The 12,144-nt window shown below is 40.2% G+C and overlaps 2 protein-coding genes across 2 annotated transcripts; both read left to right on the top strand.

Annotated features, from left to right (window-relative positions):
• The first annotated feature begins 229 nt into the window (after nucleotides 1-229).
• Nucleotides 230-2,922, top strand: tyw3 (tRNA-yW synthesizing protein 3 homolog (S. cerevisiae)). The gene is made up of 6 exons (XM_010748949.3): nucleotides 230-558; nucleotides 735-815; nucleotides 905-1,003; nucleotides 1,522-1,593; nucleotides 1,721-1,854; nucleotides 2,002-2,922. The coding sequence occupies exons 1-6, from the start codon at nucleotides 358-360 to the stop codon at nucleotides 2,267-2,269; spliced, it is 855 nt and encodes a 284-aa protein (XP_010747251.1). The 5' UTR covers nucleotides 230-357; the 3' UTR covers nucleotides 2,270-2,922.
• A 1,969-nt stretch (nucleotides 2,923-4,891) lies between these two features.
• LOC104933489 (phospholipid phosphatase-related protein type 5-like) lies at nucleotides 4,892-10,095 on the top strand. Its single transcript, XM_027282596.1, has 6 exons — nucleotides 4,892-5,095; nucleotides 6,048-6,180; nucleotides 7,000-7,250; nucleotides 7,341-7,517; nucleotides 9,705-9,845; nucleotides 10,066-10,095. The coding sequence occupies exons 1-6, from the start codon at nucleotides 4,892-4,894 to the stop codon at nucleotides 10,093-10,095; spliced, it is 936 nt and encodes a 311-aa protein (XP_027138397.1).
• The last annotated feature ends 2,049 nt before the right edge of the window (nucleotides 10,096-12,144 follow it).

Consider the following 12,144-nt stretch of genomic DNA (forward strand, 5'->3'; position numbering starts at 1 on the left):
CAGCATCATCACCGAAAATACACTACACTATCTATCTATCTATCTATCTATCTATCTATCTATCTATCTATCTATCTATCTATCTATCTATCATAACAACGCCTCCTACAACAGTTTGTAGTGTGTCCTCCAGGACGGCAGGTGGCAGTGTGCGCTGTTGGCTCGTATCTCTACCGACATTTTTACCGCCGAAGAAGAAAACACCAGCTCGCAGTTAGCTCCTATCAAAGTAACAACAGTATGGAGTAATAATAATAATAATAATAATAATAATAATAATAATAATATTAATAAAGGGTGTCAGAGTCTTCCCGCCTGTGTCTGCGCGGTCCTGAGCTCTTGGACAGCTCCCTGCAGATGAACTCTGTGGTCACTGTGACTGGATCAGTCATGGAGAAAACGTTCCGCCAGTGGAAGAAGCAGAGTCTGAACAAGCTGGACCACAGTAAGAAGGGCACAGTGGACGAAGACATCCAGCATGTCGTGTCTCTGCTCAACAGCCGGGAGGAGTACTTCACCACCAGCTCCTGCTCCGGGAGAATCGTCCTCATCGACGGGGTGAGAGAGGCTGGACTCCGGGCTGGACTGTGAGGACAGTCCACCGAGCTACAGCTGCCTAACAGCAGTAAAACAGAGACATTCACCTCATTATGTAGTATAATGACTTATTATAAGATAGGGTTTTAGCACAGCATCCTGCCTGCTGACAGCTCGCTGTCCTTTCTTCTCTCCAGGCTGCAGACAGAAGTGATGTCCAGAAGCAGGACTGTGTTTGGCTGTTTGTCTCACACCACAAATGTCAACCAGAGGACGTGGTGAGACATGACAGACCTCTGTACTCCTGATATTCCATCTCTTAAAGCAGATCCAATAATAACAAGAGTGCTCTGTGTTTGTCCCGCAGATATCTGGTGTGTCCAGGTCCGGTGGAGACGCTATGTTGAAGTTTGAGCCCTTTGTGCTCCACGTTCAGTGTCGGCGGCTCGAGGACGCACAGCTCATGGTGCGATGACAGTCTGTGTGCCATTACATCCACCTCACGTTACCTCTCAAAGCATACGTCGCTGTGTTCAAAGACACCAGTCATTTCACCTCATCACTGCTTCACACTTTATTCAAACTCAACACACAGAAAGTCAAACTCACCAAAACCTACAACTTACAACTCTGGTGGAAATAAACTGCTCAAGTCACAGAGTAAGATGTGAAATCTTTCTGACCCTGCACACAGTTTCTCCCCTCTCACCCCTCTCCACATATTTTCACATCTAACTTCATTTTGACCAATCCAGAGTTGCTCCTTGCAATTTGAAGTAAACATTTCACAGTGTACTGAAATGAACCTCAATCTGCGTTAAATCTGTGATCAGTTCACTGTCAGGCAGAATTCCTCCCACATCGAATGATCTCATTAGACGTTCACATGGGGTCATTTTTTCCAGCATAGTGTTATTATGCAGTATCTTCTTTAGAAAATAAACTGAGCGCTGAGTCATTAAATGTCTTATCTCTTTCTTGTAGCACTCTGTGGCCATCAACTCAGGCTTCAGGAACTCTGGTCTGACTGTCGGCAAGACGGGGAAAATCATCACGGTAGATTTTGTGTTTGGCTGCTGTTACTCTCTCAGCATCATTACATTTCATTGCTTTGCTGCATGTGTTGGTTGCACATACAATGTAAAAGATGTAGATGTTTCCCTGCTGTGTGTTGTCCTTCTAGGCAGTCCGGAGCACCCACGGCCTGGAGGTTCCTCTCAGCCATGAAGGAAAGCTCCTGGTTGAACATGAATACATCCATTTCCTGACTCAGATAGCCAATCAGAAGATGGAGGAGAATCTCAGACGGATCGACAGGTCAGTTAACTGTTTGGCTTTATGTGATTCAGTGATTGGTTGAACCGACAACGGCTGTTTGCCATTAAAAGTTAGTTCTCACTGAATAATATAAGGTGTGTAGGGAGATACAGGGAGCTCTGATTTCATTTTTTTAATCATCTCCAGGTTCTACCAGAATCTCCAGTCAGCCCTGTCTGCAGAGAAACTACAAAAACTACAAATCCCAGATCCTCCCGCCTCACAGGAACTTCAAGATTCCCCTCATAGTCTGGAGACAGAGAAGGGGGAGTCAGAAGAAAAGGAGAAGAAGAAGAAAACAAGCGTGTACAAACGGAGGCGGAAGAGAGAACAGCACCGTCAGACTGACTGTTGCCATGGTGACGGGTCCAGCAGTGTGTCTGAGCCGGACCACAGTCTGGATCTGTTCACATGAAGTGGCGCTGACATGCTGCTTTTATCACAGAGTGTGTCTCTTTTGTGGATGTTTTACTGCTGATTATAAATTTGGTCAGACATAGCTGGTCACCATGGTAACTGGCACTGCACCACTAACCTGCTCCAGGGCAGCTTTAAAACAAGTGAACAGCCTGCTGCTGATGAATCAGCTCAGCCTTTGTTTCTGTAGGATCCCAGTGTGGACTGAAGTATTCATGGACAGTGACATGATAATAAAGACGTTTTCTACATCAGGGTCACCGTCATTTGACAAATGAAGCAAGCATCTACGAGCTACAACTACAGCTCCCATGAGGCTTTGACAGCATAGTTTAAATGTTTAAATGTAGTTTGAATTTTGTTAAAATAACATGGTGCACACATTGACTGTCCAATACAGATATTCATTTACACTATGGAGCAGTGTTTCCCAAACATTTTACCACCAAGATCATTTATTGTTGACTAAAAGAAAAGCAGTTGTACTGATCTGCACTTCTCTTTCTAATATTTCCAATTTGGAGCCACAATTTCAAAAAAGGTTTTTTAACTGTTTATTTTTATGTCCTCTAACTAATGTGCCATCACATTCCGCTTGTAACTAATCATAGATATATGCACATATGCTACATGCAGTGATTACAGAGCAGGCTCATATCGAAAAACAAAGGAAATACAGAACGTGTTACATTACATTACAGAGAGTTTATTTTCATTTGAAATGTCATATTTTGATACTATAATATGTTTTTTAATTCATTTATTTAATTTTTAAAAGGGTATTTCAGGCATTCCTCCAAGTACCACTACAGCGAGGTCACGTACCACCCCGAGGTACACGTACCACAGTTTAAGAAGCAGTGCTACAGACTAAACTACACTTTCAACTCAGACAGAGATTTCAAGAAGTGTCCACTGCATCAGACAGAACAACAACAACCAACTAACAACTTAACCTCGTCTATTCCACCTTTGTGAACACTGTAATATTAATATTAATATTCATCATCAGGATCAAGCTGTTGGAAAACCACAGGCGGAGCTACAAACAGGATACTTAAAGACAGGTTATGACACTTGATGAACGAGGTCAGAGAAAACACAGGATAAAAAATCTGATTCAATCTTGTATGATCTTATTAACAAAATAAACAGTCCTTCAACTACAACAGTGAAATGAATAACTGACTGAAGCAAAATTGATTATGCTTCCTACTGATCAGACAGAGGCTGACAGGATGATGGTCACTTTATTAGGAACACCTGTACACTCAATTAAGAAGTGTTTCTAATATGATCCACTTGTGTAGTATGTAATAATAATAATAATAATAATAATAATAATAATAATAATAATAATACTATGAGCTGATTTAACATGTTAAACAGTGTTGACAAAAAGATGATGAACTTCAGTGAGACGTCTGGCAGGTCTGTGGTGTGGACGTATTAGCGTGTACTTTCATTGTAGTGAGCATCGTTGAAGGCACTGTTTGAGGTGACTCTATCCAGCTGGAGACCTGATGGAGTTGTTCCTCTGACACACAACAAACCAGTTTACCTTTTAAAAGGTTTACAGTCGCTGATTGGAGCTCCCTGCTGGTTCAGCTTCCAGGTATGTAGGACACGCAGTCCTGTGTGTTGTATTGTAACTCTCACACTCACTCAGTCTCTGGTAGTCCTCACTGAAAGCTGGTTATGTCATAAAGCAGAGTGCACACATGCACACTATGCATGTTATTTACGTTATGTTGCAGTATTACCACCGGATGGCAGCAGTGCTCACTGTTTCTGACTACAGGAGTAACGTGAACCTGTTTCTGGACCCCATGCAGGCATCTACTGGTGGACCTGTACTGGTCCATCCCACCTCCCAAACACAATGCATTCTACACACCTTGTTACCTCCAGCAGTCTGTACGCGACAGCTTCATTGTATCCTGAGACCACACAGTTACAGCAGAGACCAGCTGGTGAACATGAGACCAAAAACAAGGCTAAAAGAGAGCATTGCATTCATCAGATTTACATGACTAAATGAACTGTTTGCACTATACCTTACCAGCTTTGTAAGGTGGTAATGTTAGTGCTTTAGCGTTCAGCATCAGTTGAGAAATGTGTACTGTCTGCCCTCTACTTTCTCTTATTCTGCAGTGATGTGAGTTTGTGTTCAGTAGACTGCAAGTGGCTCTTTAGAGATTGTTCAGTCACATAGAATGAATTCTCTGCTTCGATGCAGTCAGATGATTCAGGAAATTCACAGGAGTGGAAGGACAAGGTTTCCCTCCCACTGAATCACAAGAAAACCCTGCAAAGAGCGATATTCTTTGTCTCTGAGGGGCAAATCATCATCATCATCATCTTCTTCTTCTTCTTTAGTATCACCACCATCATCTGTGATTTGATTCTACAAGTTCAAGTTCAAACTGAAGGTTTTACATTATACTTGTTCTGAGATTTGGATTATAAAGCATCATGGTGGGTGACATTAACCAGAGGTCACCATGGTGATATACACTAGAAACTGGCAACATTGGATTTAAAACATCCGCAGTGACTGGACTCTTCATAACAATATCCAGGACCTTGTAAAGCCAGGTTGTTGGAGGCTGACCGCACCATGCTGTACTTCCAGGTGGTGATTTTGGCATCTACGGTGATGCTGGTTTACTACTGCGAGTTCACAGACACTTTCAGTCCGGCACAGCAGGGCTTCATCTGCAGAGACCCGACTTTAACTAAACCAGATCCTGGACCTGAACAGGACAGCCGCATACAGCCTGTCATACTGTACTCTGTGGTGGGTGGACTGCCTGTTGTACTGGTGAGTTTAGACACACAATGTGTGACTTTTCTTTGTTGTGATGAAGATAGTACATGATGCCACTGGAAAGAGAGCTACAGCCAGCCCCAGGTCATACATGTTAAAGTGGGAACAAATATTTTTTAGTGCTCCACGCTCAAATTTTTGACCGTTATGAATGTACCGTCCAGGTGCTCACAGTACACTGCATTTTGACATAACTGACAGTGTGAACACACTTATAGACACGACACAAGAGCTGTATGAAAAAGTAGTTAGAAACTCCCACATAAGAATACATATTCAGATGAACATTTATGTTGCTCTGAATATTCTTAAATTAACTCATGACTCAGCATAAGATATAAATGCAACACTTTTGTTTTTTTTCCTTAAATTTGATTAACATATTTGTTCAACTCTGTGTTAGTGAGCAATTCTCATTAATACACAGCACCGTGACATATCAAGATGCTGATTAAACAGCATGGTTATTACGTGGTGTGACTCTCGCCCTTGTGGAAAAAGAAAAATGATAACTGTAGCACCACGTAAGACAGCTATAGTTCAGAGCCTAATGAATGTCTTTTTCCAAGATAAAACTGTGCTTTTTATTTTTTAACCAATTAATGGAAGCTAATATTCCAACAATACTGTAATATTTACTCACTAACTTGAGACCCATTTAAAATAAGAGACTTTCTGTGTACACATACATCACTGCGAGTCCACTGCACGTCTGAATGACAAACAAACACAGGGCTGTAGATTTCCTGTGCTCAGGTTGTGGTATTCCAGTTATGGTATGAATGTTGCTTTCAAGATCATTTGGAGGACAAAGTCAATAATCGGAACAGTTGGTGTATGTACATGTGTGTGTAATGAGCACATTATCATTACTAGTAACTTTATTCCCTTTAAAGTTAAATTCTCTCCTTCAAAAGTAATCTTGTTTTGTCATTCTGTTTCACAGATTTCAGGCGTAGAGCTGGTTATCTTCCTCCTTCACTACAACTCAAACAACCTGTACGACCAGGAGAAGGTTGTTGTCATGGGCGACTGTTGCTACGTGAACCCCATGTTGCGCAGGACCTTCCGTTTCCTTGGTAATCCGAGTAAAAATACTGGACCCAAATAACTAAACACTGTACCACTTTACTCCATAATTTAAATATCTTTTGTGGTTTCCTCAGAAGTGCCTCATGCTGATCATCGTAGGCGTCCTCACTGATGCAGTTCAGATTTTATTTTATGAGGAAAAGGTGAATGTTTACAGTCCACACACCACTGCATCCATCATTGCTCATTGCAGCAGAGGACGATCACCATGGGGGTCGCATGGCTAGTGACCACTATTCAGTGAGCAGGACTGTGATGAGGTCTCTGACCCTCTCTCTCTTTCGCGGGTCACGGTTGATGACCGTCCACCAATGAGCTTAGTTCTGTCTGAGGTTTCTGCCTGTTAAAAGGAAATTTTTCCTTGCCACTGTTGCCAAGTGCTTGCTCATGGTGGAACTGTTGGGTCTCTGCAAATAATATTATAAAGAGTACGGTCTAGACCTGCTCTGTATGGAAAGTGTCATGAGATTATTTTTGTTATGATATATGTTGTATAAATGAAATTGAATGAAATTGAGTTGAATTGAAAGCTGCCACCATATATCACCTGCTTTCGAACCCAGCCAATAGCGAAATGCAGATGCAATAGCCAAGTTTCAACCAGTAGAGGGAGGTGCATATTTATAGCACAATATGTTGATCAATAACATACACTGGTTTACATCTGAAAAAAAAGAGGTTTGAAGTTTCGTTTACACTTAAAAACTACTAAGAATAATGTAATAAGATGACATTTTTCTAGATACGAGTAGGTACAGAACCTTTCACCTGAGATGCTTCTCTGATCTGTTTGTGCTTCTCCGTAGGTGTGTACGTCTTCGGTCTGTTTACAACAGACATCTTTGTCAACGCAGGTCAGCTGATCACAGGAAGTTTGGCTCCTCACTTCCTGTCCGTCTGCCAGCCCAATTACACTGCCCTCGGCTGCGAGGACGCAACACTCTTTGTCAGTCAATCAGACGCTTGTACTGGTGACCCCGATGACATCATGAGAGCCAGAAAGACTTTCCCCTCCAAAGAGGCCGCACTGAGTCTGTATACAGCTGTTTACCTGGCAGTGAGTGACCAACAGCCAGTTTATCTTCACTGCTAAACACCAACATTGGTTCTGAAGTGTCACAGAAAAGAAACTGATCTTCTGTTTCAGATGTACGTCATGTCCTGTGTCGGTTCCAGTGGAGGTCGCCTGACTGGCCCTCTCCTCAGCCTCTCATTGGTCAGTCTGGCCGTGCTGACAGGCATCAACAGAGTGGCCGAGTACCGCAACCACTGGAGTGATGTTGTTGCAGGACAAAGCATTGGAGGAGCTATCGCTGTCTTTCTGGTCAGTTATTGTAGCAGCACGCTGTGCATTAACCCAGGGGTCTTCAACCAGGGGTCCATGACCCCTAGAGGGTCCGCAGAGGTACTGCAGGGGGTCCGCCAATTATTGTCATAATAACTGACAATTTTCACAATAAATAATGGTGAATGTGAGGGTGCAGATAATTGAGAAACTGCAAACAGTGGAGCACTGCGATCAGATGAATCAGTGGACATAGAGCTCTTGGCATTTAATAACCAATAATAATTATGCATGAACTTTTTATCAATCATCAACACATACAGGCTAATAACCCAGTATATAAATAGGTTAATAAGGTGAAATAAAAGTTGAATAAAGTAAATATAAAAGTTATTATCGACCAGGCTTAAAATGTGACACATTTAAAAATATTAATAAAATATTAATTACACTCTGTTTGTGTCTTGTCCAAAGGGTCCTTGGGCTGAAGAAGGTTGAAGACCCCTGCAGTAGAGGACAGTCAGTTAGTGACCACCGCTCAATATGTCAGGAATACAGCTGGTGGTAGTCAGAGATAACAAAAGCTGAAAAACCAGGTTTCAACCTGTAGAGGGAGGTCAGTGCATGTTTATAGCACAATATGTAGAATTGAAATAGTTTACACTAATATGTCAAGATCTGGAGCTGACAACACTACTAAAGACCCACACACTAGTTTACATCTAAAAAAGTAGTTAGATGCTTTAGTTAAGTTTGAAAGTAATCACACTGCATTATCTAACTGGAGGTGAGCTCATTCTTTTGGGATTAATACATTTCTCAATTCAGGCACATCAAAGTCATGTTCACATTCAGCCTTTTCAAGCTTTTTTCTTTTTCCCCTAAGGGAACACTTTTGTGTCGTACAAAGCTCTCAAACAAAATGTTAAAATTCAACCCTCAAAGACGTTTGTTGGCAGTAGCATACTGCTAATGCTAAGAAACGTGCTGTTCTTTATCATGGTCAGTGTTGTTGTGGAGAAATTGCCGAAGTCAAAGGTCAATGGTGAGGTCAGGAAGGAAGAAAGTGTTCAGGAGCCTCTGATGTCTTATGCTGTATTATTTATTGACGCTTGATCAAGGAGAATTAGAGACACTCTCAAAGTTCATCAGAAGTGTCTGAGTCGGTCTCACATTCTGCTGAACTCATGCTGGTGGATAAACTTTAAACCCAAAGATCACACCACAAATACTTTACGCCCAGAATTAGTCAAAGAGAATGTCTTTACCCATGCAGGTGTTATTGTCAACATATTCTAGTCTGGGGACACAGATGTCTGTTTACGCAGATTGGAACATCAACAACAAGCTATCTATTATGTCTAGGAAGGCAGCAACAGGTCTCTTCGACCCTGGCCACCACAGTGTTGCGATATGGTGGCACCCACTCAAAGCCAAACAGTTAATACTGCCGAGGACCTCAAGGCCCACACGTGGCCTTGTGTTACTTAAGGATAGAAAATTCTGTAACAAGCGTAACATCAAGTGACACAGTAATGTAATAAAAGTAATCATATTAATAATTTGGACTGAACTAAATGTACCGATCAACGGTCAGTTTACATATGAATTCCAGTTTACTTCTTCACATGAAGGGAGGCAGCACTCATGGCTGTCTGAAGAAAATCAACATTACAGTTAAACTGTCCAGAAATCATTTTAAAAAATGGATTTACAAAAACTGATTAAACCCTTCAAAATATACGGAATAACTGTGATTACAGTGTTCTCTCACGTGTTACATTCTGTTACATTTTAAGGTCATTTTCAAACTAACCAGAGAATCTCTTTTTCAGAGAGTCAGACCACTCTGCCGCTGTCCATCAACATTCATAGAAAACTAGTCTAATGGACTCATTTGCTGCAGGACACTCGCACACAAGGCACACACGTTGTTGTTGCTTGAATGAACTTGAATTCCTCTTTTGTGTAACAAGTCACGCACAACAGTCTCTGCCGGGACAAAAAGCTGGGTCACACACAACATGATGGAGCTCCGTCTCCTCCAGCACAATCACAATATCTCCATCGTAGAAGCCCCTTTGTGTTAGCTGCAGTATGCTTTGGTTTTATGACCGTGTTTGTGACATACAAGTAACTTTTTTGGTCATGCAAGACATCATTCACCATTTTACGTGATTAAAATGATGGTACAGGTCTGTAACTAAGGTCTCTTCTTCCTTGCAGGTGGTGTTTGTGGTTCAGTATTTTAAGAAGAGACCTGTGATTTCTCAGAGTCCCTCAGATGCAGGTACAGCTAACACTGAAGAGGCTTCACACCAAATGAATCACATCATGGAAGCCAGCACGAAATACATTATTACACAGGTAAAGCGTACATATTACACTCTAACATGTGTGTTTATTTTCATTTTCTCAAATGACACATGTCCTGATATATTGATTTAAATTGAAACACCTAAAGCAAAAACAACTGAGTGAAGGGAGTGACTCAAGTTTTTAATGGATGGATGGAAAAGATCTTAATTCTTAATTAATATATTTTTCAAATATTTTTCATTGTTATGTTTTTATTTATGCTCTTTAGAGCCAGGGATCCTTCGCAGAAGTCACATGACTATGATTCCTCACCCCACATGACTGAGGGGAACTGGAAGTCACCTGTCTATCATACTTGGATGTTGATATTTAAGCTCCTTTTTTGCATTTGAAAATTGAAAATTATCATTACCACCTTAATCTCGAGTAATTATTAAGCATATCTGAGTACAATTACTGTGAACAAACAGTCACTTCAAGCATCTGTGTTTACACTGTTTGCTGACAGCTCAGTTTTTCTTCATATCTGCTCCATCTGCCGTACGAGGGTGCTGTTGTCCCAGAGTTAAGTCTGGCAGGCACAGTTAAAAAGACTGATTGAGATTGATTATTTATTTTAATTATTCCAAAGCATGTGATATTGATGCTGTACTGTAGATAATGGTACATGCAGCATCTGTAAAGCATCCATCTAATATCTCATGTATTAAAATTGTGAATTTATATTAATCATCATCAGTGCATGTCTCAGCACATTAAAATATAACCATTTTGACCACATTATAATTAATACAAGTTGTCAATAATCCCCAAAAATCCCACATTTAGACACCAAAACATCAAGGAGCACTACAGAAAAAATTACGTTGTAATTTGGGATCAAAACTTTAGACATTTCTGTAGACTTCTGAGAATTCATTTTCACTGATTGGACAGTGAGCGCTTCTCTTGTCTATTTTGCTCATAAACCAGGCTGTGATTATCCTAGAGGTCATAATAGGTCATTTTATATATGGTCAAAGTTAAAAAGCCATCTCACCACAATGAAATGGCCCCTTTGTGGACTAACATCATCAGGCATGATTTCAACTAGGCTCATTAAATCCGCAAGAGTGTCAGTCAGACCCACTTTATGCAATTTCAATACTTTTTAGGGACTCCAGTAATGCAAAACTATTAAAATACACTAAAAAAACATATTTATACTACATTTAAAAGGAGACTTATGGGTACATGTAGAACCCATTCAGACCAACACAGGACAGACCCATTCTGATATATTGAGGTCAGAGGTCAAATGAGCTTCCGAAAGTGGTCATGCCAGTTATTAAATTGGCTAAATTTTGCCTAACAATATTAATAGCGTTATTTATCCCCTTTCCAGACAAACTGGCATTACATGATCTGAGGTCTTCTAGTTTCATATCACGCTAAAACTGAGCCCAGTACAGCCTCTGAAACTGACAGCGACATCCATGCAGAGTGGAGAAAGTTAAAGGGAAAACTGTGTGTAAATCCATGTTAGTTATCTTTGTGGTTAGTGCTCATAGATTCATTCATTCATATTTGGTGTGTCTTCCTGTTCAAGTTCAATCTATTACTGTTGAATATATGTCATGTTTGAAAGTACAGTGGTGTGTTTTACTTCAAACTCTCTTTCATTCTTTTAAAAAATCATAAAGTAGCCTGATATACTGTGTGTGTGTGTATATATATATATATATATATATATTATATATATCATATATCTATATCTATATATTATATATATATATATACACTATTCATATATAAATAACAGTATTTTCTGTATTTTTTTGTCTGCAGAATATATAAATATAACATTTATTGTCACAGTGAAGCAGGACTGTGACTCTCTTTTTCTGTCATGCCCAGTGATGTTTGACTTTCTGTGCTGATCAAGAAACAAGAGTAGGAACAGATTATCAAAAGATTAAATGTAATTTACATTTTAAAGGCATCTCACTGTGCTGTCTTGATTCTACATTCATAAAGTTTAGAGGCCCCATAAAACCCTATGAATAATGATAATTATAACCTACAACAATAATTCTTCAGTTCTGTAAAGCAGACCATTCATTCAGTGCTGAGGATCTGTCAGTCAGAGTCTGTCCATTAAATGATACGAGACTTCCATCTGCTGCACACCGACTTCACTGCAGCTGAAAAAATTATTGAAATATCAGTCTTTAGTTAAAACCAATCTTGATCTTGATCACAATTATTACGACAGCTGCTTCAAATGAAACCATTCACCAGACCCACGAGAGAGTTTATAAAGATATTCTGAAATAAATGTTATATATACCAGTAACTCATTTCAAGT

The sequence above is a fragment of the Larimichthys crocea genome, chromosome X, assembly GCF_000972845.2.
Source record: "Larimichthys crocea isolate SSNF chromosome X, L_crocea_2.0, whole genome shotgun sequence".
NCBI lineage: Eukaryota > Metazoa > Chordata > Actinopteri > Sciaenidae > Larimichthys > Larimichthys crocea.